This window comes from Lutjanus erythropterus, chromosome 4, assembly GCF_056507025.1.
Source record: "Lutjanus erythropterus isolate fLutEry1 chromosome 4, fLutEry1.hap2, whole genome shotgun sequence".
Lineage (NCBI taxonomy): Eukaryota > Metazoa > Chordata > Actinopteri > Lutjaniformes > Lutjanidae > Lutjanus > Lutjanus erythropterus.
In genome coordinates, this window is record NC_139320.1 from 19,761,917 (window position 1) to 19,789,488 (window position 27,572).

General features: G+C 40.5%; 1 protein-coding gene across 2 annotated transcripts; it reads right to left on the reverse strand.

Moving 5' to 3' along the window:
- Nucleotides 1–1,569: 1,569 nt before the first annotated feature.
- Nucleotides 1,570–27,000, reverse strand: brwd1 (bromodomain and WD repeat domain containing 1). Of its 2 annotated transcripts, none has more exons than XM_084717253.1 (44): nt 26,781–27,000; nt 26,609–26,667; nt 26,461–26,490; nt 26,190–26,249; nt 24,644–24,794; nt 24,324–24,422; nt 23,092–23,252; nt 22,577–22,798; nt 21,625–21,725; nt 20,343–20,413; nt 19,942–20,042; nt 19,752–19,792; nt 19,539–19,640; nt 17,635–17,788; nt 17,379–17,513; nt 16,695–16,823; nt 16,336–16,484; nt 15,951–16,027; nt 15,459–15,683; nt 15,121–15,304; nt 14,485–14,575; nt 14,046–14,168; nt 13,869–13,939; nt 13,382–13,610; nt 12,661–12,777; nt 12,129–12,236; nt 11,819–11,943; nt 11,337–11,419; nt 10,701–10,812; nt 10,198–10,259; nt 9,917–10,072; nt 9,633–9,753; nt 9,318–9,443; nt 9,111–9,177; nt 8,818–8,868; nt 8,460–8,585; nt 8,197–8,349; nt 7,905–8,065; nt 7,427–7,599; nt 5,630–5,749; nt 5,280–5,465; nt 4,857–5,186; nt 3,865–4,020; nt 1,570–3,485 (listed from the first exon to the last, which is right to left on the reverse strand). In XM_084717253.1, the coding sequence occupies exons 1-44, from the start codon at nt 26,815–26,817 to the stop codon at nt 2,080–2,082; spliced, it is 6,741 nt and encodes a 2,246-aa protein (XP_084573379.1). In that variant the 5' UTR covers nt 26,818–27,000; the 3' UTR covers nt 1,570–2,079. The 2 variants fall into 2 exon arrangements, with proteins under 2 accessions (XP_084573379.1, XP_084573377.1); XM_084717251.1 differs by having other exon boundaries at nt 5,280–5,471.
- Between the last annotated feature and the right edge of the window lie 572 nt (nt 27,001–27,572).

Consider the following 27,572-nt stretch of genomic DNA (forward strand, 5'->3'; position numbering starts at 1 on the left):
CAAATCAGACAAGTCACTTAAAGATCGACTGCACAATAACAGAATGATTTGCCACGTTACAGAATGAGCAGATTAATAATTCTTATATCAATGAATTAAACACAAAATATTCCTTGAAATGATGTCTTTATTAATAGGAGGAATAACTCATTCATTGAACTCCACAACCACATTGCGTTAATAGTTTTCCTGTGAAATCTGTTATTAAAGGTGTAGTACGAAAAACATTAAGCAAAATGTCATAAAGCGACAGGATTTAGAAACCTCCCCATAAACAAAACTAAACAACGTGACTGGCAAAATGTTTAAGTCAACTCTGAAAAAAAGAATTTAATACTGAAAGTAGGTAACACAGAACAATAAAACGTCTTCCCAATATGAGAAATCACAGTATTTTGCAATAAGTACTTTTGGTTACTTGTACTTGGCAAAAAGGTACCAATTTGTGACATATGGCAAGACAATGCAGTTAAATGTAAAAAAAGGAAAATAAAAAAAAGCTCAAATTTAAATAAACATTTTGCTACTGACAGATCGCCAAACCTTTCAGACATTTGTCAACCTCAATCACATATTTACATCTATTCACTAGAATACAACACAAAACTAATTTTAGAAAATGAAATGACGTGTGTGGGGGGGGGGGGGTCATATTTGTCTATTTGGCTCATAACAACTAATAATACAGTCAAGCATTAAAGTGTGTGGATTTACAAAGGAGTGCTGTAGTCAAAACTCTGAACATGGATTCGTTTTGTCCCAGTGAGTGTGCTTGGACATCTGCCAACCTGGAATTGTCTCTTGTCCTTGACCTTAGCTCAAAAAACAACTGCATGTCTGAGACTACAGTAAACTTAGTTGACCCCTGAGTTTCTAATGCAAAACTAGTGTATGAAATACCTCATTACAGTGTATCTTAGTGCAAGCCAGCAATATGCTTGATTAAACAGAGGTATATTAGATAGCACCCAAGCTGACAAGATTCCCCAAAATGGTTACTCTGCTGGCCAAATCACAACAAGCAGTAATGGGAGGTGGTGTTTTGCTCTGTATCCTTGTGAAAACCAGCAGTTCAAATGCTTGAATTTGTATTACATCTATAAACATGTTTTTCATAGAAAATATAAATATCCCTGAATGAAAACAGATTCACAGCATTTTCTCTCGAGGACTCCAGTGCTACTACCATAAACGTGGCCGTCAAGTGTCTTTAAGGTCTCCAGTTAAAGCGACAGTTCAGATTATTTGATGTGTGGTTGTATCAGGTACTTATCAATTAGTGCGTTAGCTACAGTAGATGGCAGTCAACACACCTGCAGTTAGGAGAAGCAGAGAGAAGCACCAGCATGGAAGCTAGGCAACGTGCTGCTATGGACAGGGTCGGCAACAAAAGGTCTGCTTTGAGTGTGCGCTATATTTAGAATATTTTTATTGCCTTGCTTTGCCGTCGGACAGATTTTTCTGACAGAAAACCCATGTTATATAAGCCAGAAATCAGTCCATAGGCAAATCAATAATTTTACCTCGCAGAACACGGGAGCTGCTGGTCTACTGCTGCCTAAATCTGTATGTTTTTTTTACTGTGAGACTTTGGGTGGATGTGAACTGAACTTTTGAAACACCAAAGTCACAAAATAACACGAACTCTCTAACCAACTGAGGCAGCCGTAGACAAGGAACTCGCATTCTGCAAAATGCTGAGTTTTGCCTGTGGAGTTTAGTTGGTTTCAATAGAGTGATATTTGGCTAATAAAAGGTGGTTTCCCATTAGAAAAGACTGTCTGACAGGGAGGTAAAGTGATGAAAATATTCTAAATACAGAGTACAAATAAACCGGTGATGATTTTTTTTAAAGGCGGACCTTTTTAAGCAGCTAAAATACCTTTTTCTGCTGACCCTGTCCACAGTAGTATATTGCCATGCTCCTCTTTGTTTCTCCAAACTGGGGGCGTGTTGACCGCCGTCTTCTGTGGGTAATACACTCACTATTGCTAAGTATCTCATACAACCCCACTTCAAATAATCCAAACTATCACTTTAATATCTGTCTCCATCTGCAGTTCCAGCTGCTCATGTCCTTTACTCGCTGTCGTGATAGATTACAGTCCGCTTCCCCCGGTTACGGGTGTTCACACGCGTCTTTCGCTGCGGTTTCCTGTACGACGTGTCACTGTATTCCTCGTCCTCAGAGGCGGACCGGCAGCGGCGCTGCCTTAGCTGGCGGCTGGCAGTCCTTTCACCAATCCCAGACCTTCTGTGACTTCTCCTCTTTGGACTGCTGTGGGACCCTGAGCTGGCAAAAGAGTTTTCGGAGGCTGAGGACGACTGCTCGCTTTCTGAGTCAGAGCTGTGATGGCTGCTGCTGCTGTAGCTTTCCTTCCGTTTGTGTTTTGGCTGCCTCGCGTTCTTCTTCCCGCCCCTTGAACGACCAGCATCTCCCTCCTCCTCGCTGGAGTCAGACTGGGAAGAGGCGTCTTCCTCGTTGCTGTTACCATCCTCTTGTTTGGATTCCCTTTTGGGACGCTTGGAAGAGCCTGACCGACTATTTTTACTGTTCTTGGACACCGGCTCCTTCTTTCCACCCTCCTGCGCATCCTCGGAGTCTGAGGTGTTGATTCGTTTTCTCTTGGAAGACAGCTGATTCCTGGCTTCATTGGGAGAGGTTCTGTTAGACTCCCTCTTCTTATTCCGGTCTTCCCTCGACGCTGCGGCTGCTTTGTTTCCATTTCTCTGTTTAGGCCAGCTCGCAGAAGCAGAGTCTTCCTCAGAAACAGAGTTGTCACTGATGTATTTCTTTTTTGGTAGCGCTCGAAGGCTCTGCCGTCTATTTGACGTGTTGTCAGAATTATCCGACTCTTCATCTGATGAGCCAGTGGAGCGTCTCCTCCTGGACTTTCTGGGTCTGTATTCCTGCTCAGAGCTCTCTGAAGCTGAGGTGTCGCCATGAGGCTGTTTAGATTTGTTCCTCGTAAGCCTCTTTGACTTGGTTTCAATCTCAATGTCCTCACTGGAGTGATTGCTTTCTTCATCTTTTTTTAGTCTTTTCTTGCGTGGGCTGGATCTCTTTGGAGAATCACTGAGTTCCTCTGATTCTGCACCATCCAGTTTATTTGTTGAGGCAGACTTTTGTTTATCTTGGCTTTTTGAGGGTAAAACTTTACTCTTTTTCTTAGAGACCTTGTGGATGGCTTCTTCCACATTTCTTCCATTTTGGTGCGGTTGTTTCTGAGGCCTGTGGTCTCTGTCCTCTTCATCTGAGCTTACAGGAGGTTTGTGTCGTGTGGTCCTGCGTTCAGTGTCCTCCGCCTCCTCTTCCTCGCTTATGATTCTCTTTTTCCTGGCTGTGCTTCTGGAGGGTTTCTGAGACACAGTCTCCTGTTCCTCCTCTTCTTCTCCAGAACTCTCCTCTGCAGCTCCTTCTTGCTCAGAGTTGCTGTCAGACTTGTGATGTTTTGCACTGTGTCCGTTCACATGGGACAAAGTGTCTGGGGGAGAAAAATAAAATCCAACCTATTAGATTTTATGATTTTATCTCAAGGAGAGCTGTAACGACTAGTTGATTAATCATTTAGTTGCCAACTATAGATCACCTAACCCTAACTATTTCAATAATTGAGTAATCAACTTGTCTTTTGAAAAGAAAAAATGTGCAAATTTACAGTTTCTTTAGTCATTTATGACAGGAAGCTGAATATTTTTCAGGTTGAAGACAAAACAAGATATTTGTGGATGACATCATGGACCAAACAACTAATTGATTAATCCAGAAACTGAAAGAAATATCAATCGATAATGAAAATAACTGTTGCTGCCCTAATTCCAAGCAAGTGGTAACTAAAAGTGAAGGATGAGTGCACTTCTCACCATTTCCCTTGGTCTTAGCAGCTTGTCTTGGTGTCTTTCGTTTGTTGGACCTTGTGTCTCCATTCTGCTGATTCTGGGAGGATGATGAAGCATCACTGTCGTTGCCATCCTCCTTGTCCCTGGATTCACCACCTGATTTCTTTGTTTTCTTGGAGGCTAGAAAGAGAAACAAAAGCACAACTGAGGAAAAAAAAATCTATCCAGCCAAAAACATAATCCTGCAGATATGTTTTGAGCCCAGTTCAGATCAAAGATTTGCCACGAGATGAGCTGAAACTTGCTGCTACTTGCAATGCAACGGTCTGCAATGTTCTGAGAACCCACCAGTTTACACCAATGCGACCAGACAAAACAGTGTTATCATCTTCATCATAACAACTCTCTGTACTTCAGTTCTACCTACATAACCTGGCTGAGCCAATATCCAACTTATATTATTAATTTTTTATCGAAAAAGTAAACAATTTAATCAGATAGTATTTTCTGATTGTTTCACAGTGGCTATCATTAAGCAAAAATAAATACCCCCACTCACCCCACACCACTGCACAAAACCCTGATTCTGTCTGAATGTGGCCTAAAGCCTTCTATCATGCAGACGCAGCTGGTGCTCAAGTAAACTGATGAGATGATCCTCTTTCCTCCATGCAAAATTCAGCCCTTACCGACAGTGTGTAACTGACGTGACTTCGCTACAAGCTGATTGGCTGTTGAAACAGGTGACATGCCTAATGTTCTAAGACCTGCCAGCTTGACAAGCAGGTGACGCAATCAGCTGGCTTGAGTTGAGCTGAGACAGGCCACTTCCAATGCTGCAAATTTTCCCTGCAACATTCTTAAACGTTTTTGTCTTGTCATGAATCTTTTGTCTGAACCGGGCTTTACGTGTATTTGTGAGAAGTCAAAGGACTGCTTGAAGTTATATCTGAATTTCCACAAGCGTAAAAATTTAGAATTGCACAACAAAAACACTAAAGATAGCGTTTTCCTACCCCGTGTTAAGGGCTCTTCTTCAGAATCTGAGCTGCTCTGGATCACCGCGGCACGTTTGCTGGCCCGGACTGTGTGGCGGAGGCGGCTGCTGCTCCTTCTTGGCTTCTCCTCCTCTTCATCCTCCTCATAGTCTTCATCTGACGCTTCGAGGAGTTTGATCTTATTCACAGCCGCCCTCGCTGTCTTTCTCTTGAGCGATCTGCGCACAGTGACTTCCTCCTCCTCTTCCCTGTCGGAGCCCCGGGATGTGGCTCTGTCAGAGTCGTGGCGGTGACGTCTCTCCCTGCAAGACGACCTGCTGCTGTGACCGTTCACCTCCGCTCGGGCCTCTGAAAACGAGACGTGCAGAAGGATCTTAAATATGCTGGTGGGTTGTGTACATCGCTGGGTGTGAAACAAACAACAGTGTCAGTGGTGTTTACCTGTGCGCTTTCTGTCTGCGCCAGCACTGTTTCTGGTCAGCCGTGTGCTCCTGCTGTTTTTACTCCTGCTGGGGTAACGATGACCTGAAGACTGGGAGGACATCTCTCCATCCTCGCCTTCACTGTCAAATTCTTCCTCCTCTTCTTCGTCATCATCTTCCTCCTCCTCCTCCTCACTATCGCTCTCTGCAACTGGCAACAATAACAAACTCCATTTATGTCTTTTTAAACAGACAACTTAAGAACATGACATATTAAAGCTTTTTTCTGATTACAATGCTGAATTTAATGAAGGATTATATTTGTTTTTTGTTTATTTTATGGGTTTTAACAAAAAATAACTCCTCAACCTTTTTTCCTCTGCTTGGCACAGTTGCTTCTAGTAACCCTCGTTTTCTGTCTGAGTTGGTGGTGTCTTGAGGAACCTGGACGTTTCTCCTCCTCCGACTCACTCAGCTCGCTCTCAGACTCTAAAAGAAAAGAAATTTACAGTGTTACATTGATTTGACAGACAACGCTGTCTACTTCAAACCCAAAAAGAAAAAAAAAAAAAACAGTTAAAAACATATTAGACAACCACACTGCATTTTCTTCTTTTTTTTTTTTTTTTTAAAGTGAAATATGAGATGGAAACCAGCATGGGGTCTTGAGGTGCAGTCTGCCATGAAAGATGTACAGTGACTCTGCTGCCGTGACGTCAGTGGGGACGGAGTAGTGAAGAACAAGTTAAGATTTAAATAGATTCCTACAGTGATATTAAAGGCTCCATTTACTACAACTAGGGGTGCAACAGATCACAAAACTCATCATTGATCTGTTTCCCCTCATTTTAACTTCATCCCAAACATACCCCGAAACCTACCCTGTGGGGAAGTAGGTTAATGTGAAATGCAGACTGACATCTCTCCCCACAACCCGGCAAACCTGACCAGCATGGAAACAGCACCCACTCCAAGCAAACTCACCATTCGCCACACCGAGAACGCCTGCCTGCACTCAAATCTCCCTTCCAACCCTTCATAGTCCGTCCCCCAAGTCCCTCCACATCTGTTCGCCTCCCTGACCACAGTCACTTTTATACTGTAACTTTACACCAAAAATACCACAAAGGAATAAGGCAGATAACCACCAGTTTCTGTTGATTTTCTGCCATTTGTGTTGTGAACAATTCATCAACAGGGAAATAAAAGCCTCTTCTAAAATCCCAGCCTCTTAATAAAGCTCTGGCCAGCTAACAGTGGGGTATGTGAGTGTTACTGGCTGGCTGGCCAGTGAGCCCTGCAGACACAATGTTGCGTCAGTTGTGTCTGGTTAGAGGGAAGGGATATGGTTGGGGTGAGATTAAAGTAAGTGTTAACAGACTTCTAGACAACACCAGGAATAAAAACATAGGCTGCCGTGTAGCAGTAGTAGTCGCGGTAATAATACTATACAGTATACATAAATATACTACTATACAGTATACTACAATTGATTAGAATTATACATTACATCAGAATAAGACTACACACTGTAGTCCTACTCAATGTCCCGCCCACAGCACTATCTGATTGTTAAGCACAACAGCCTACCTACCCTTAAAGCTGCCAGCCAGGCAAGAGACATTTGGTCTGGTGAGCAAGTTGAGCAAAGGGAGGGCAGCAGATATTGCCAAAGTTACAGTAAACATAACAATCTTGTGATCTGTTTCTATGATGACAAAAATGCTTAGTTCCCATTTAAAATGCCCAAAGTCACAGCCTATGGGATTTCACTCAGCGGAGGGGAAAGCGATGGCTTTTAATCTTTTTGTAAAGACTCCATGCCACACAGTATTGTGCTTTAGAGTGAAACACAGCACGCATCTGTCTCATCTTTTCACTGCAAGTCTGCTACAAGATTTGAGGAATTAATGCTTTAAAAAATAATAGACCCAGTACAACTGTATTTCACAGTATGATGGTTAAAGTCAGTTTGGGGTTCTCGTGTGCTGATCCATAGGGGATGATCCGTACAGATCATGGGTCAACTACGTTCTGTTACACCAATAACCAAAACACAAGTAACTGAAATCAAATGGAAGTGGCCATTCCCCACCGACCAAGCTCAAACCTGAAAAAAATAGCTACTGTTAAAGAAACTCTTCAGAGGCAGAGTGTCTTTTGTACCTGGAGTTGATGAAGCAGCTTTGGAGCCGGAGTCATCCTCTGAGGAGCTGTGACCTGAGCTGCTGCTTCGACTCCTCCTGGCTCTCTCAGGAACAGACACTTTGGCTGAGGTAGATTTGGTCACTGATGTCGGCTCCACTTTTTCCTGAGTTTTTACGGCAGCTCTCTTTTGACTTGAGAAAAGAAGAATTTTATCAGACATTGAACGTGGACAGGTAATGTGCAAACATGTCAACATATGCACTCAAACCTCAAATGCTCTGACCCGTTTTTGACTATTTGCACCAATGAAATCAGATGACTTTTAAGCATTTGTTCTGTAATAGTTCATGCTCAGGTGGGAAAAAAAAAGAACAGCACAGCAGAAGCTGTATTTTGAGCTATATTTGAATCTATGCCCTGTGATTCACTAAAACTCGAATCTTGTTCCTCATGTTTTTGAGCAGGTGAGCCGAAGAAATGCATGGTTCAAACTGACCTTGTTGTGGCAGAGGCCTGATCCTGCTGCTGCATTTTCTTGCGGAACCTCTGACTGCGGCGGAGCCTATCGCTGCTCTTGACGGCAGTTTTGTATTCGGATATGATTGTTCTGATCTGCTCCTCAAAGAAGGCAGAGAGCCGCAAGGTCATACTGTAAATCTAGAATGGGAGAGAAAAGGTGAGTCAGATAAAACATAAACCCAAAGTCAGATTTTACTAGATGAACTCTATCTACTACATTTGTGTGGTTACGTCCTGCACTTAAGAGCAGTTCATGTTAATAACCCTACCTTGGAGCGTTTATTGGGTGTGTAGGCTTTAGCATTGGCAAATATTAGCCTGGTGTCTTTGCAGAGCTCAACAGGGTTTTCATAGCCGTCCTCTCCCAGAGTCTTTCTCACTGAGCCAAAGTCCATTGGTGTATCAATGATGTCATGGTAGTCCTGGAAACGCACACAAGACATGGTGTTGTCCAAAACACTGGAACACACAACCTGCTGGTGTTTTTTTTTTTTTGTTGACAGCATGCCCTTCATATGTTGTGTTAACTTACCGGATAGTTTTCAGGATCCACAGGTTGTCTGAACGGTTCAGAGTCCTCACATTCAAATATGTAGTTGAGCAGATTCTTGCACTGTTCTTTCCAGGCATCTCTGTCAGGCAGCACCTCTACAGAACGCTGTAAATACCACAGTGAAAGAAAAGAAATCATCATGACATCATGCTGCTATTTAATCATTACGAGTCAATCTCCTTCCAAATTCCAGTCTCTATTTTCTCATCCAAAATAATCATGAGTGACGGGACTGATGATCTAATACACAGTTAAAACAATCAAAGTCTGGTAATTCTTTATTTGCGTGGCCTTTGTATGTCACCCTGCATGCTACCTATTCTGCACATCTGTTTACCTGACGCAGTCTGTGTCCAGAGGATGTTCCTGGTGCTTCTGTGTCCTCTTCCTATAAGCAGAAATCAAATTTCAGTTACTTGAATCTGATCATAAACCAAATGATAATGAAGGTGACCATGACTAAAAATGGAAAACAATCTTACAATCAATTCACTTACTTCAATCAACTGCACCTGCTTATGAGCAATTTAGGTTTCCTTTGTGTATTCTCTTCTCTTAATTATACCCTCTGTTAATAACATACATTTGCTAGTCAAACTGTCACGTGTGTTTTAACTCCGCCAGACGTACCTCATCATCATCATCCATTTCTTCAACAGCATTGTAAATCTCCATGATATCTGTGCAAGCTGGATTACTGGGAAAGTAAAAAAAAAAAACATAACTTGACATGCAAGGCAAATGACATGGCACCTGTAATCTGGTATTATCACATGATCTAGTGTTTATTTTTTCTGGGGTACATACTTGTCCAGACAAACAATGAGTAAAACGTACTTGACAAATTTCTGGAGGACATTCGTGATGATTTTTGCAGAGTGGGCAATCTTGCTCCGTGGTTCATTGAAAGTGCGGGCGTTATGTGCAATATACCTGGCATCCCAAATTAATGCTGAGAGGCGCCTGTGGGTCATTAGAGGAAAGTAAATACACAGTGTCTTCACAAACAAAACATCAGTTATTTGAATTTCAACAGACGGAGACATCTGAAGGACAGAGTTAAGTCAACAGTCAGGAGTGCAAACACTTCCATGCTTTGACCTGCTTGAATTATAAGGCAGGTGGAAGGAGGAAAGACAGGTGGGGACTGACCTGTAGAATCTGTTCAGAAGTCGCAGTCGGATGGTGCCCAGATCAGTGGGATATGCGATCACCGTGCAGTAGGTGGGATACTGGACTAAGTCCACAGGACCAGAGAAGGGAGCTGTGATCTCTGCGGCAGAAACACAGGGAGAGGTGGGTTAGTATAAATGGGAACGGTTAAAGGAAACTAAAGAAACACTGATGTGAGTGAAGTGTGACTAGATATATGAAAGGAGGAGTGTCAGACGGAGTGAAAGCAAACAAGAGAGTTAAAGAGAGTTCTGTACACGTACCAACAGTGATGAGCTGGTCGATGCCGGCAATGATGCGTTCACACTCCTCATCCCTGCTCCTCTCCCCCCACTCCCCTTGCAGAGGCTTGTACATCAGCTCACTCATCTCCTCTGCTGTCACAGGGATACCTCCTCCTTCTGTCTCTGGCTGCTGGGCTACACAGCACAGACAGATGTGTTAAATAAGCATTTAAACACCACTGACCCTGCTTTGCAAACAGACTCCAATACTAGGATTGTGTGGATGTGACATTAAAAAGCTAGTAAAAAGTCTGAATTACCATTATCTGGAATAGGTTCCACATCCCAAGGACTCAGTTTCTCTGTTTCCCCATTGTCCCATCTGGCAGAAACACAAAAAACACATGTTGCCAAAGTCAAATATCATGCTTGTTTCATTTAAACTGGACATAGACATAACACTGTCATGACCCTTAATAACCACCAGGGGGCAGAAATATTATTCCTGACTGACCAGTTGGATATACTCTAACCTAAATCTACATATACTAAAAAGTAGAGATCTAATATCTAACAGCAAATACAGTTTTGGGTCAGAAAGTGTGCATTTGTACTTACTTCTCGTCTTGAGAGACAGATGACCCAAAAACGTCAGTCACAAATGTCACTTAAATCACTGCTCACTTAAAGCATAAAGTGTCAAAACTTGACTTCAAATAGTGACAATATCAAAGGCAGAATGTACTAAAAACTAGCGAATATTTTGCACCACATGTACAGTATCTCAATTTTCCGTCTCATGACAACATGCATCGTTTCCCACCTGACTTTGAAGCACTGGAAGAGACTGTCAGGGTATTCTGGCTGGTAGGGTTCCTGACAGACGATGGTCCCAAACCACCAGGCATCATCTATCACCGAGCGGAACCTGTCGTCTGCACAGCAGAACATGTTAACAAATTTAGGAGAAGATCTACAACATCTGTTGAGAGGCTGCACTGATCATTTGTTCGACACAGGATGTTTGTGACCGACAGTCACAGTTAGGTTTATTGTTTGTTTTCACAAACATGGAAATTGCCTTGGTATTTTGGCACATAACAATAAACCTTGTGAGAAGAGAGGATAAACAAGTACTGTAGGAAAAACAAATAAAACCATTACAAATATTTAAAAAAAAAAACTTAAAAAAAAAAAACAGCTGTACAGTTTTGTGCAAGAATGTGTAGAATACTGAAGAGTGTGCAAACAAAACTTTGTTTACCAGTTTCTTTAGGTAGCAATGCATACATTTTTAAAAATCCTCACAGTGGAAAAGTTTCACCTCTATAAGAGTATGTATGAGTTTATCTGCAATGTTACAAAGTTATTATATTCAAAACTAGAGCAACTTTTTTCTGTGACAATTTATGTCTTTAAAATTGATGAACCCTAAAAACAGAGAGCATCACAAACTTACTTGGTTGCCAGTTTCTGCGGAGCGCCTCATCATAACTTTGCCTCAACACGAGGAAATCGATCACATCTGGCATGTCGTGATACCTGTAGGTAAAATCGGCGTTAGTTAAATGAGGATGTACAATCATGTCTGTAAGAAATGGATGCTGAAATATAGTGACGAATACACATCCATTTCATTACAAAAACAAAAATCTTTCATTTGCAGAAAACAAATAAAAGATTTTTATTCAATTTTTTTTCAAGCAGGGAGCTTATAATCCCAACCAGCAGAGCAACCCTACACTTAAATTTTAGGTGTTGTTATGTCCATATAATAAATACCTAATTCTGGAATCATGATCTTCATATCAGTACATTCAGTTCAAATAAGACTAAAGACAGATGTCACCTTCATGTTGGGTTGCTAATGGAAGTAAGAAATGCAACAAAATTGAAAGTGTTTCTCAGTAGAGACACAGATAATGAAACTTAGCTGCTTACTTGACAGAAAATGACTTGTCTGAGATTTTGCCAGTGCCGTGGTCAATAAGCGTCAGCTTCAGACAGCAAAGTGTTGGGGGGCAGACTTCATATTTGATCCCAGTGATCTTCACAAACTCTTGGTCCTAGGAAATACACAGCAGGATTTCCATTTAACTGATTTACAATTTTGAGGAACATATACAATTAATCCTACTTATATTGTACCACCTTCATATTCAGTGCTTTTCGTGACATTTTTAAACTCTCACAGAATTCTGTATATTTTTCTTCTACCAAGAACATTTTATTATTTTCTTATTTGTCTTACCCGCAGCTCCATTTTCTTCCAGGGCTGTTTGTCTAAGTTGATGGGGTACAGTTCACTCCGGCTCACAGCCTCCACGTAGGCCTCGTGTCCCTGCCGAAAGTAGATCACCTGACCGACACAGAGAGTCAAAGCTTAGAGAGATCTCTGTGTGACTGGAAACAAGATGATGATCAAGACGACCTGCTAAACAACCAAAAGACTTGCCAAAAGTATTTAGACTACATCTGTGCAGTAGCTTTACTTTTAACAATTCATACTGTCAATATTTCCAAATAAATTATTCCACAGTATCTCAAAATTTGCAGCCTGACTGACATGTTAAAATTGGCAAGATAGTTGTGCAAGAACTTGCATTAATTTCTAATGTTCGTATGGAATATTACCCATGTTATTACATTATTTTTTAAATGTTCTCCGCTTCCTTTCTCTGCTCTGCTAAGCTCTAGTTGACATTATTCCCTGCGATGAAAAGATATTTGAACAAACCAAGTGAAGAAATGTTTTCTCCTCTTCTAATGTCTAATGCACCTACCTCATCACCCATTTGGGGAACAAAAGGAGACTTCCTGGGAATGACATCAGTGATCCACGGGGAGGGTCTGAACTCATTGGAGACTTCTCTGTTGATGGATGGTCTGGCCTTTGGACGCTGATTAGAGAGACGAGATGTAAAATGTTAAGCGAGTAAATGTGAACCTGTTTTAAAACATTTGTTACAAAAATCATTATATTATTTATAATGACAGGATCTGAAGCAGAGTCTGGGTAATAATTAACAATTTAAAATCAATCACTAGGATTAGTATCTCATTACTACAGTGGGATATACTGTATGCACCATGTTTATTAGGGGTGTAAATCATGTTTCATCATGATACGATATTGTAACTTTGGACAACAATACAATATTTCCTGATATCATAAAGTATGCCACGATACAGTTTTGATTAATTTCAACTCAGAGGTCTGCAATCAATACCAAATGATATCATATGTCCGTCTAACATTCAGTTACATTAATGTCATCTCTTAAAAAGTAACTAAATCATAATTCAGCAATTTTATGACTGAATTCTTCCTGGCATTGTTGCCACAGAGAAACCATGGTACTTTCAAAATAAAGGCATGTCTTAAAGATGATGATACAGATCGATGGTTTCACTCTGCATCGATCACACTGGATCTTTGAACATCGAATTGATATATCATTCCAGATCAATGCATCATTCCCCCCCTATGGTTTACATACTCACCCTGGGTGACTTGTTCTTTGCTTTCTTGGCCTTCTCTTTGCTTTTCTTGACAGGTTTGTCCTCCTCTGCACTCTGCTGCTGCTTCTCGTCTTCTTCCTCATTGTCATCGTCCTCCTCTTCAGAGCTGCTGATTCTGCGCTGCATTCGTTTGCGTGACGACAAGGGAGTAGAGGGCTGCAGGTTGATGCCAGCATCTGCCGTCCAGTCAGAGTACTCGCTGGATGTGTGGCTGTCGAATCGAACACATTAATTATTACAACTTAAAGTTACACATATGAGAGCAGGCGATATAAAAATGTGATCAAGAAACTTGTTTTAACCTGTCAACACAAGTGAGTAACACCAAGTTTTAACATGAAAGTAAATTCTTTTCAGTCTATATAATATTTTTTAGTAGGAAAACTCTTTCATCTAGTACTGTAAACAAGCTCAAACAAATTCTAAGAATGACTATTGAATAATGTGTGATCCTTATAAAACATTATACCTTGAGCTGTCACTGTTCCACTCTTCTTCATCATTGGAGGAATCCAGTTCACTGCCATCCAGTTCATTATCCTGAACAAGTTAAAAATGAAAACCTGGTTAAAATGCCCCCAAAAGACCCCAGGTGGTTGTAAGTGACACTTTTACCAAAGTCAGAGGACAGTAGAGAATGACACACCTCAGTGTGTGCCTCTGAGCTCGCAGTCTCCTCTCCCTCTTCACATGACAAGTCCATGTACTCCAGTGCGTCACCGTGGCCGTGTGTTCGCTTCGAAGTGGGAGGCTCATCATCTGAATCATCCTGAAGGGACAGATGGGACTGACTCAACACCAGTGCAAAGAATTTCTACAGAAATTGTTGTGAACAAAGAAAAAAAAATTGCAGAAAAACGCTAACAAATAATTCAATCGTTGACTACAATCAAATACACACAATTCAACTGAAGGCATGGCGAATACACTTTGATAACATCCAACACAACATTTTAATGAATACACTGTTACAAACAAATTACAGACTGGTGGAATTCCAGTGCATTCTGCCCTATGACTAATCACAATTTTTCAAATTGCCATTCAAGACTTTCTACTTGATGAAAAAAACACAAGAAACCTACTCGACAGCTGCTGTAGATAATACGTCTCTTTTTTGCACTGTACAAAGCCACCTCCTCATCACCCCTAGCTGTTCGAATGTCCTCCTGGTCCCTGAAAAACAATTTCCAAAATGTTTAAAATGTTTTAAAGAAAACAATCCCATTAGGTATGTAAACCACACACTCTGTTGTTCGATGGGTGCCTTTAGCCATGAGTGCCTGTCACTTCTCTGTTCATCTCAATCAATCTTCCATGCCAACAATCTAAAAATAATGATACTGGACCCTTAGTCTGTTAGTATCATGAAGAAAACCAGGCAACATTCATATTCTCTTCAATCTTTTTGACGCGTCTTTTTCATGACGATATTTCTGCCTATGAACTAAAGCAAGTTATCACAATATATCCTTTAAAAAGAACATGTTTTTGACATGACTGTTGAATTTGTTGAGATATGGTCTTAATACTCACCTCATCTAAAATAGAAGTAGGATCCATTATTATTTATGCTGCATTATGAAAATCAGCTTTGTATAAACACGGTCACCTTTAATCCAATCTAAAGCACCACAGAGAACACAGACATTTCTAATCACACACACACTGTGTCTTCAGCTGTGGATGCTAAAGCTAACATTGTGATCTCAAGTCTCTACCTGTAGCCACTGGGTGCCAGTTCAGGCACCACCACCCTGCGCCTCCAGGCCTGCAGGTCCCTCTCAGTGGCCATCTGGCTGCGAGGAGCATTCTGGTGCATTTGCCGCACACCCTCCACCTGTCCGCTGCGGCGCAGACCCACATTAGGGGGCGACTGCACGTCTGCTCGATCATTCACGGACACTGAAATGAAGGAAACAAACCGTCAACCTTCAGTAAACGACAGAGCGATATATTCAGGAAATCAGACAGTTAGCCCCCAACAGCTCACTGAATCAATAGCTAAGGCAATCAAATACAGCAATGGTGGTGTGTGTGTGTGTGTGTGTGTCGATACCTCTGCGTGGTGTGCTCGGTGCTGGTGCCAAGGCTGGGCCCTGTGCCTCAGCCTGCCCTTCTGGTTCTGCTCCAGGCGCTGCCTCTGTCCCAGGCTGGTTCTGCCTGTCCTGTTGCTCCTGGAGATGTCGGATGGCCTCGTCCAAAAGGCTGCCACGCCTTGCCGCAACCTCCTCGTGCTCTGCAGTCTGCTGGCTGATTACCTGCTCCACCACCTCACCATCACCTGAAGAAGTAATCAAACAGGGAGACCAAGAGCATGAGTGGGACGGTAGCTGGTCTAACACTTACATTGGGCTAGTTATTTAATGATTAAGCTAGGCATTGTAGCAGGAAAGAAATGGTTCAGAGTTTCTTAAATCTAGTTGGCTGATAAAACAGTGAAAGCAGATTTATGATTTATATATTAAAAAGTACATTTTTCCTTTAGAAACTTTACAAAGGGCTAATAATGGTCAAATTAAGGCCCAAGTGTGGTTAGTTCCATTCTTACTGGTGGCTACGTATCCCAGCTGAGGAACCAGGTGTTCTGCAGCAATGTTCTCCCGCCCTGGGACAAGACGCTGGTACCTGAAAATCAAATAAAGACATTTTAAAACTTTGCACAAGTTCATGAATATATATTTTAAATGGAACACAGAAGGCTGATTGTTACTAGCCTAATATCAAACCAACACCGACCATGCTATGAATTTGACGCATAAACATTTGATATAAAACAGAACAGAAAATGAAATGAGGGTAAAAATAGTTTACTAAGTATTTTAGCTTTTCATAGTGGCATAGGACATCGATATCTTGAAATGACTCAACACTGAAACATCTGAACCCACAGTTCACGACTGAAGACTGTACTGCTGCTGTATAACTGTGTCTACCTTGGTGGATGGGGGTTTCCATCCACGTCCACCAAGAAAGGAGGGGGCATGAGGTGAGGTGCCTGCTGCGTCTGTTCATCTAGCACAAAGCCATTGGTGTCCCGGATCAGCGGTCGGTAGTCTGTGTGGAAGAAAACCTGGTCTGGAAGCTGTGTGAGCCCAGGGGAAAAAAAGCCAGTTTAAGACACAGATTGTTTTTGGATGCAGTTTCATAATATACAGTGGGCTTTGAAAGTGGTGAACATCAAGAGCCATGACATTTTCTCAAGCGGTAAAATGTGACACATGAAAGGCATTAATGTGGTTTTTCACTCTTGTTTGTGTAAACATTTAAATGTGCGTGTGAGATTTATCCTTGCCTTCTCGTACGGCTTGGAACTGCCAAAGCCAAAGATGAGCAGATGGCCATGAGAGTCTGTGCAGGCGAAACGCTGGCCATCCGGAGTGAATTTACAGTCAAAAACAGCTCCATGACCCTGGCCCTCAATCTGGATGAGAAACACAAAATCACCCCAGGTAGAGAGACGTCTTAGTGAGGGAGACAAACTCGGCACAAAAGCAAAGTTTTTAACAATAGCCCAAAAGATTCTTTTCTTTAAGGTTTTAAATACTAGTTCACAATGTGTGTCCTTGCTTATTTTTTCTTCCTTTCTTGCAGGTCCTCAAAGTAGATTTCAAAAAGCATCCTTCATCTTACCCAGTTCATGCAGAAAGAACAAAAAATACCCAACGATTAGGCAGTCTGGCTCGACGAACAGAATGTAAATAGATGGAAGGTGAAAAAAAAATCCTAAAAACAGGACCATTATTGATGAAGTAGCAGATTTAAAAGAAATAAGGATGAAATACCTTTGAAGGAACACTGTGTAATGGCAGAGGTAAACTTGGGTTCGAGACAGACTAATCCACACTAAATAATTCTGTTAATATGTTGCTTACTGTTCTGTTTGTCATGCTGAGTCTCTAAATGAGTATTGTTTGTTTATCACGCTGCCTAACTGCTTTTGTCATGTAAACACCATGTTCTTATAGTGTCAGTGTACCATGTTGAAGTAGTGCTGTGTGTTTGTCCCTCGCAGCAGATCCCATATGAAGACATTCCCATCATGGCCGGCAGACAGGATGATCCTGGGGTCAAACGGGTGCGGCTCCAGGACAAACACCTCAGCCTCATGGCCCTGAAAACAATGCTCGGGTCAGTCTCTTTATTGGCCAGTTGTTTGTAGTTAAATGAGGTAGCTGTGATATCTACTATGCTCTACATTTCACTAAAAGAAACAAAACATTGTGCACAATTACTTTGAGAATATGTAGCAGCTGTCCTGTGTAGGAGTTCCACACTTTGAGGAGATGGTTGTTAACAGCCGTGATGACTGTATTATCATGGCGATCCCACGCTACCATGGTGACTTTGGGTTTGAAGTAGCTTTCCTCTTCACTCATTGGTTCAGCACTGAGGGAGAAAAAAAAATCAAATTTGAAACAGAGCTGAACAATACGCAAAAACAATCATATGGTAATGATTTTGACAGATATTGCGATTTTAGTAGGAATGGTCATTTTTGTTTGTTTGTTTTGTTTCATGTTCATGGAAAAATAATAAATAAATAAAATGATGATGATGGGAGATTTGCTGGGGTCTGTAACAAGAAGCATGTCCTCTTGTGTCTGGAGAAAATTTGTTGGCCGGGGCATCACCACAAAGCTTCATTTATAATGGTATGCTGTGACACATTTTAATTTTATCAAAACATAAAAACAAAAAAAGAAATGCAGCTCCTGTGATATGGATATTGCACTTGGCTATATTGCAATTGTGATATTATTTCAATTAATATTCCAGTCTTAATTAGAAAATCCACATACTACATGATGCAACTTCTCAAAACATGCTGTCTAATATTGATGAATAATTGCCCAACACAAATGACAACAGAAAAAAATCTAATTGCTTCCTGTTTTAGTACGCATGTTGCTACCCGTTTCCTTTCCACAGCTTTGTTCTTTCCTCTTTCAGTTTGCTGAAGAAGATAAACAAGTTGGTAGCTTCACATATGCTCCAAACAAACCAGAAGCAATTTTACCAGTTAATTGACTTTCTCAGATATACAGACAGAACCATCTAAACCTATGTGTTGCTAACTTAATACACAGTACCAAATTTAATACAAATATATCTACAATGTACTGAAAATGTTGAGATAGCGTAGCTAGGAAAAATGCTAATTACTTGAGTAATCAAATTTTAGGGCAGTGACAACATGAAAATGCATCAGATGAGCTGATAATAGAAACGGCCAATGAAACTCCTTTGTAATTCCTCTCAGAGCTGCTAGAAACGCTTAGAGTAGTAAGCACTTTTTTTTATTGCATCCATAGACTGACATTTATATTTCAGTGATGTACTGTATTGGCACACTGAATGTATGAATGTTTGACAGTGAAAAAACTGTCTGGAAGAATGTTTTGCTATAAAGCCACAACATAGTGAACCCCAAATCTGCTGCAGATTAAATAAAACAGAAAGAAGAAATGTCTAACCTTTTCCTTTTGGTACTTTCCAGTAACATCATTCTCCTCAGATTAAATATACTGTAGCTAGTCTAGTGTTGTTTTGGCAGGCAAATCGCACTTACATCATCACCTTAAAATCCAGCAATAAGGTCAATGGTGGTATACACATCTTACCAGACAAAACAAGAGAGCCAGAGTAAAAATATAATTAAAGGAATAACTGACTACTGCCATAACATTAATACAGAAATGCAATATTCTTACAATATTCTTTGCAACATTTGTAAGATCAATCAGCAAGCAGAACCTAGAAATAACAGTAACGCATCTTTCTGTTACTAGCTGGAAGTGATGTGAAGGTCTTCATGACCTGTTAGCACAGCCTGCTCACCTGCTTGTAAAAGCAGCTGTTAATACTTATACAATCTGACAACTGAACAAATAAAACATTTGGGTAAATGGATTCCTCAGCTGACATCAGCACATGTACACGCTCTGACAGCTCTCTGAGGCAGTCTAGACAGCAAGTGGGAATGTTGTTCTTACATATGCTGTTGCTTATATGGTGTAGATCCTTCCCTCACAGTTTCTTCTTGAGAAAAGACACAAATACTTTGGATACATCAAAGGAATCTTCACAAAGAAAAGTTTCATTAATTTCCACATCCACACAGCAAAGTGCTCCTTACCCTGGCAGAGTGGCAGACATGTTGAGCAAGATACACCTCCACTGCTGTCGCTGGTGGAGCTTCCATATCCGCGCTGTTCCATCCCGGCTTCCACTCACAAACCTGAGACAGCAACAAAACATCTTGCACCATCACTGCATATTCTCTTGCACTTAATTCTGTAAAAGTACTATGAGAAATTGTTGGTGAATAAGTACAAAGATTTTAGTTTACCTTTCACCTGAGTGGCAAAATTGGATGCTGTCAACTTTGTCCTGCACAGAGAGCAGAAATACGGAGAGTGAAGCTGAATGTTTAATGTGTGCTGAACCAGACATGCAGTTTAAGTTTAGTTTATGTTGATATGTTCACCGTGAATGCAACATGCTGCACTTCAAAGTTTGGCTTTTGAAGGGGTTCTCACCGTGTGTTCATGGAGCTCTGATATCTTCTCAGGAGTCCCACTTCCCACGTAATATATTCTGATGACATCATCAGTACTTCCTGTTGCTAAGAACATCCCACCTGAAAAAGTGTTCAACCCAAGTCAGAGGTTAAATTTCATGTCTGTTATAAATTATACACTAGCTACATGATATTTCTTTCAACTGTATAGGAAAAACATGCAGTAGCACATGCACAGATTGGTTTAAAATACACAGCATGTATTTTGCAATAATCTAAAATCCAGTATACTAAGTATATTTAGTAAATACTACTGGCTTTTTGTCGAAGGGACTAAGGCAGTGCTAACTTCTGAGTTGGCCTACAAAAATACATCCTCCCAGCAGCGCTCTGTAACGTTCAACCTAAAATGATAATTACCTGGACTGAATGAGGAGCACACAGTCTGAACTCCTGGCCTTGGCCGCTCTGTAAATTTGTGTGGCCGATCACTTGAAAGACAGCAGAGAAAATGTTTCTGATTTTATCCAGAACAGCACAGGTGGATGCATTTTACTGTCAGGAGCATTTTACTGACATACAAAGGTACATAGTAAAATAGGAGCAAGACTTACATGTCATGTTTTTTGGTGCTAAATATTTGGTTGTAGGGTTTTTTTTAAATAGGACTTAAAGAATTGTCTTGCCCATCATTGCCCACATCACTGCTACATTTGTACGCACACTGGCAACCAGCAGTTTAAAATATAGTAGTACCCTTTCTGACTGATATCTGGTGTTTACTTGTTAGCCCATCCTTTAACAAAACTAACAAAGTTTCATCTAATCTAACCTGCATTTCAACTTCAGGATGACTGGTAAGATTAAAGACAGGTCAGATGCTGACTTAACATTCCTTCATCTCATCCAGAAACTGACTCACTTAATACCCACTTAGTCTGAGTCTCTCCTCATATTTTATTAGTTTAGTTGTTTTACACTTCTACTTGGTTACTTTACATACAACCAGATGCTCTTAAGTTTACTTCATCAATGTGAAGCAGAGTGATGCACGCTTTGATATGGTTGGTGGGTGTAATTCTGCAGAAATAAAATCATTCCTACATGAAACTGCTCACAACAAAGTATGTGGTTTATCTTGAGCAACAGGGTCATGATTTCTAGAAAGAGAGATTTACTGTTCAGACCATTTAAACACCAGAAGCCGAGTGCCATCTAGTTCCATTATACTCAAGAGAAGGCAGATATCTCTATGCCCAAGATCTCCAAAACAATCTAGATGGATAAAGAGCACCACAGATGAGAGGAAAAATATGTATTTTTGAATTTGGGCTGAACTGCTCCTTTAAGGTGCTGTATTACCTCTATAGTAGCAAGTGTTGGAACAGACAAAAACTGTCAACCCAGTTTGGTCGGTCTTCCATTGTTTGCTGTTTCCATATGAGGAGCTACAGTTTCTAGCTCCCATTTACATAACAGCCTGCAGCTGAGCTTAGCATGTTTAGCTGCTGCTAACAGTCTTGTCAGTTCAACTGACACAAACACACCTAGATTTTGTTCACATATCAGCGATGTGAATGTTTCCTGAGGATTTTTTTCCTTTACAAGAGCCTTTAAAAAATCCATTTCGTTCATTACTGTCCATGTAAACACATGAATATTGCTTTCGAACGCATTTAAAGTAATTTAAAGCAGCACTCACCTAAAGTTGATGTTGTTGACGTCCCACTGCCAGAAGCAGACGGTAGCATCAGTTCCAGTGGACAGCATGTAACGTTTGGAGCCCTTGGCAAACGGTGAGAACTAAAAACACAAGACATTCAAACAACAAGCAACTTAATTAGCCCAACTAACTGATATTAAAATCCAGACATGCAGTCTACATGGAGGGTTAAATATTTACATTCCCCCTTTACTGTCCCCCATCAGTCAAAAATCCTGATCTTCAGCCAACATTCAAGTGAAGTTAATTTTATTTTATTTCCTCGTGCACATTTAAAGTCTTGAGTGTTCGCTGGCATAAACAATGACTGACTGGTACACTGGACCATTATGTTTTTTTACTGTCTTCAGGCCAGTGGTCCATGTTTCATTTTTGTTTTGACAATACTAAAAAAGAAAGCAAACAATAGACCTCAGACAGCCATGGTAACAGCAAGTGTGTTTCCATCCACGCAGCATCATGTAAGTGTTGCAAAATAACGTTTTTACACTAAGCAGAGGCAAGTTGTCATAGTGATAAAGAGAAGATGCAATGAAAGCTGATGTAGACAGATTTTTAGAACAAAACAAGACTTTGCTAGAGCTGCTACCACCTCGTCTTCTTGTTTGATTTCAAGCAGTGTCAAGTGCAGCAAAAATACATACTGACACTAAATGTTTTAAGTCTCTGCTCCATTACAAGAGTACAGTAGATAAAAAGATGAATTCATTAATATAGCAAATTTTGTCAAAGGTTTGGAAAGGAGAAAGAGATGCAAAATGTGCCAAAGTTGCAGATGCTCTTAATTATGTAATATTTTTGGGCCATTTCAGAGTAGCTTTCAAGAGCAAGATTGCAGACTTCAACAAAAACATAACTAGTAAGATCTACGTCCTAGAAATAGTTAAGTATTACCATAGTATTGTATTATCATGCCAGATATCCCTTTTACCTGTAGGGAGGTAATGGATCCACCGTGCCCCTGCAGCACAGCCACAGGGGCACAGGTACGAAGGCACCATACACGGATGGTCTTGTCACAGCTTCCTGCGGCAATTAGTGTGTTCTCATAATTAACCGCCAAGTCTGTGATCTCTGCAGAGTGTCCTCGCAACGTTGAATGAAGCCTTCCATCAAATGAAGACCAAATCTTCACCAAACAGTCATCTGAGCCCTAAAAAAGCAAAATAATAACTTATAATTTAGTGAGGAGACAAGTCTGGGGCACAAAAGAAAGATGGTGGCCTAGCACTTGAAGCCCCTCTTATGATAACAATATTAAAATATTTACAATCAAAGTCAGCTGAGTTTAAAATTTATAAATGTGCTGTATTAAAAATTCTCTGTTTTCCCACTGTGTTAATCAGTGTTATAAAAGCCAAAGCAAAATTAAAATCAGTGTGATCACAACACATTAAATAGTGGTTTATTTTGGAGTAGGCTGATACGCTGATAAGCCCTGCTTACTGTGAAGATCCTGAGACCGGTTCGATCAAATGCGATACAGTACACTGCAGACAGATGCCCCAGGATCCGCCTATGCAGCCGCATGCGCTCATAGTTGCTGACAGGATTGATAGAACTGAAGCATTGCACTCCAGTCAGCTCTCTCCCTCGATGGACCTTCACTGTTGGTGATAAGATGCCAATTATCAGAATACAGTGACGTAGTGGCACGGCTGCAACAACACTGGGATCATCACAAATGCAATGGGTGTGAATTATATTCATGCTAATGTGGACAAGAGTGGAAGGACATTATCATCACAAGATGAACATAAATATATGAATATAAGAGGCTGTCAATCTTGGACTTAACCAAGCATGTAAATGCATCATCTTCCAATGAACCTTATGATTATAAACACAGCATAAATAAAATTAGGTTTTAGCTTAGCTTTGCCTCTCACTGACTTGCATTATTTCTCTGTTTTATATTCATCATGTCACATAAAGTTAACAGTATGAAACCAAATGTGCATCTTCTATTCAAATGTGATCTACAAACAATAACAATATCAGTGCCACTCTGAAGTCTGATGCATCTGGTTTGTAACTGTTGCAATGGGAAACAACAAAATGTCAGAGAAACAAGAACACCATCCATAAGATTTTTGTCTGCGCATCTTCTAAAAAAGGTAGCTTCTTGATCCTTTGAGTAATCTAAATGGCATTTCATTGCATCAAAAATCCAAAAGGTCTACATGTTAATCATTTTCCCTGAGGACTGACAGGTTTAAAAGGTAGAATCCATAGGATTTGTCCAAGCTATTAATTAAAGCACCAGAAAGATAACTAATTGTTGAGTCTTATTGCCAGGATATCAAATACTGATGTGTTGGTTTGGTAAAACATCCAGCAAAAATACTGAGAAAATAAGGAAAAACAGGCACAGGGCAGTGGGTCATAAATGCTGGCTCAAAGAGATTCTGTTTATACGAATCTATACATTGTTTTTGAAAAAGATGTTGCATATTATGCCTTTAAGTAGATAGCATCATTGCAAACAGGCATAACAACAATGCAGTTGTGGGCAGAAGACAAAATGCTCCAACTATAGGTGCAAACAGGAATGGTCAAAAATCCTAAAGAATCCACTCAGTGAAAAACATTTCCAAGCAATACCATTTCTGAGCATATTCATTTGTTCATCTCATTTTTAAAAACACATTACAGGGGAATACTGAGGCCAGTCCTACCTAGGTGTGGAGGTTTCTTGCAGTTCAAAGGCCTCTCTGGTGGTCTGCCCCGGTGAAGGGCTGCATATGATGAAGCTTGAAACCGCACACTGTCGCAATCTGAAAAACAAAACAAAAAGTTCACAGAATGATTCAGCTGACTACCAGCTGTATGTGGGAAAATGATAGTATCAGTTCTGGCGCCTGCACAAACCAAGAAACTGTTTAAACCGTTTATATTATGTAAAACGCAATATTTATCTGTATAATTTTCACAACACATAGCATACAAAAAATCATCATAAATTTCTGCTCCCAGGCAAACTTAGAAGATTGTGTACCTTTTGCGGTTCTAAGCACTGACTGCTTTCCAGAACCCAGGAGAGAGTGTACACCTGGGACACATGATGGCACTTCTTTGTCGAGAAGTGGTCCAATCTGCTTACATATCCGTAGCAAATGATCTGGTGCAATATGTCTGTTGGCTGCAACCTGTGGGGTCAAACAGAGAGGGTAGTGACATGACACTGAATACAGATCACTGCTAAAATGACTGGCAGAATCAACAACTTTGACAATCCATTGTGAGACTAAAATGCCAAGGGACTGTCTTAAATATAAGGATTTGTTGCTCTCCTTTGTTTTATGTCACTGTAAGTTAAAGATGTTTGGGTTTTAGGCTGCTGGTTAGTTTTCTGATACTTTTGTAAACTAAACAATAGATCAGAAAAATAATCAACAGATAATTAAATAGTGAAAATAGTGTTAGTTGTCCGAATACAGATTACATATGTAACATAAACATAGCGCTGAAAATATTATCAAAACAATAAAATGGCCAAGTGTAATATCAAAATCGCAGAAGTGGCAATTTTGATCAAAGAAAAATTTGTGACAAAACAGCACCATAATGATGGACTGTAGTGCCACAGAAATGCCCTGGCCTACAAGTCTTATTTTCCAGATGTAAGAAAACATGTTTGTCTGGTACAAACCTCAACAAATGTCACATCATAATAAGTGTAATATTTATTTTCAGTGAAAATGCACAAATTATCATTCACACTGATCATGAATCATATCACAAGATGTGTCAAAATAATTATGTTTTCTTTAACCATACCACGCAGCCTTATTTTATCTCATAGTAAACTGAATATGTTTAGGTTTTAGGCTAACAAAGGTAAGTTATTTGAAGATGTCACCCTTGTGATTCGTCATTTCACACCTTTGATATGACTATACACGACACAATGAATCAGTAAAATAGTCAACACATGATGAAATTATAAAAATTAGTTAACATCTGTCTAATTTTTTGTCGGATGGTTTGGGGGGTTTTTTATGTATGATATCACACGTTTTTAAGACTGTCCGGGCAGCTGCAACCTTCCCAAACTGTTTTGTCAGAATAAATGTCTGACAGGGTGGTCGGTGGTTTCATGTGCTTCTCAACTCCTATTCCAATGGGCGTGGCTTCTTATGCAAAGCGCTTCCTTTTTACGGACCAATCACAGCGCAGGTCACATGCAAAATAACGCAGAGACAGCATATCTGGGCCTCTGATTGGCCGATGGAGCCGTCTCGACGTAGCATGAAGCCGAACTACCCACCCTATCTGCAGTACAACAGTCGGGGCTAAATAATATTAAACCCTCTAACCAAATACAATTTTCTGAGCGACTATAGCTCCATTCACTATGAAAAATTAAGTCGAAAGGAAGGAGTTGTGACATTGTCAATCATATAAACTCAAGGAAACGCAACAGTGGTCCAGCAGGAAAAAGAACAAAGCCCGTAAACAAGAACAGAGCATGGACACAGTGTGTCCCTGTCACAAGACAATAACAACCGCCGACAATGAACTTAATGGAAGTTAAATCTCACCACATCTTCATATGTTCTCGGGTGCTCGTTCCCCAGCCAGTCCAATCTCCCGGGTAAGAGCTGTCGAAAACACAGTTTGGTAAAGTCACCGCAGAAAACACCAGCAGGTACATATGAAACTAGTAAAAAAAACGGGTGATGTCAAACGAGTGAGACGTACAGGGGTATTAAAAAGTCGACTGAGTGAGACAAGTTTTATGCCCAGACTCAGTCAACACCGACAGATAGCAGCTAGCATTTAAAAAGCAGCAAAGACAGCGGCGATACACACCTGATATTCCTCCAGTTCACTCGCCAGGACCTGCAGTGGATTAATAAAAGAGGCGATTTAGATTAGATTGCCTCTATTAACTCTATTATCAACTAGCTAACTATTTTGAAATACAACACAGTGTGCCAGTCAAGGCACGCCAGCTCACCTCAGCCGCTCTCCGACATGGACCCGTTGTTAGAAAACGAGAAATCAAGTAATAGAGCTCTGAAATTGAACAGTGAGGACATTAACCGTAAGAAAAGCAGTTGGGTTATCAATTAGCACGAGCGATATCGTTGTAAATTAAGCTATCAGTTGGGTTTACTTCTGCAGCTTACCCGACTCAAGGAGCGAAATGTTCCGATTTTTGGCCATTGAATCGGCCGTGAGTTGGAGAGGTGAAACAAATTTCAGGCTAACTTTATGACTACAGAGAATACGATATATTTATTTAATTTCGGCTACACAGCTCTGACCCCCTCCACGGTTGCTCCCGCTTTCTATTCAGCCTGTTTGCAGTCGCCATTGGAAGGATGAGGCCTCCGCGATACGACTTACTTCCGCCACAGCGGAGTAACACAGGAAAAAGGGGGTGGGGAGGAGCACTTTCAACAAAAGACAAAAGTGAACGTCAGCCCGTGAGATAGAAACATTTGCGATATTTGATTGAAACGCTAGATACTGATGTGATTAAAAACGCCACCGTTTAAAAAATAAATAAATACGTATTTATTTAAATTACAAAGAGCGCAGTAATCAAAGGGCCGCCCCCTTTTTACTGACCAAGGTCGTGAGTTCTGCACATGACGTCATGAGTAATGGTTGCCAATTTGCCTAATCAATCTCTTTATGGTAGTTATATTTTATTTTGAAAATAACAAAATTACAAGAACAAGGGACACAGATGTTAGCTTTATAAACTCTTTACATCTTTTTTTTTTTTTGAGAAATACATACAATGAAATGACCCAATAGAAAACCAAATTTTACCTTACTTCTAACTTACATTAAACTAAACCTTTTTCACACACAGTTCCCAGTAAAATACTGGGATAATCTTTCAAACACTGCTAGTAATTTTCACTATTCACACATGCAGTTTCATTCAGAAACATCTGAGTCTTGTGCCT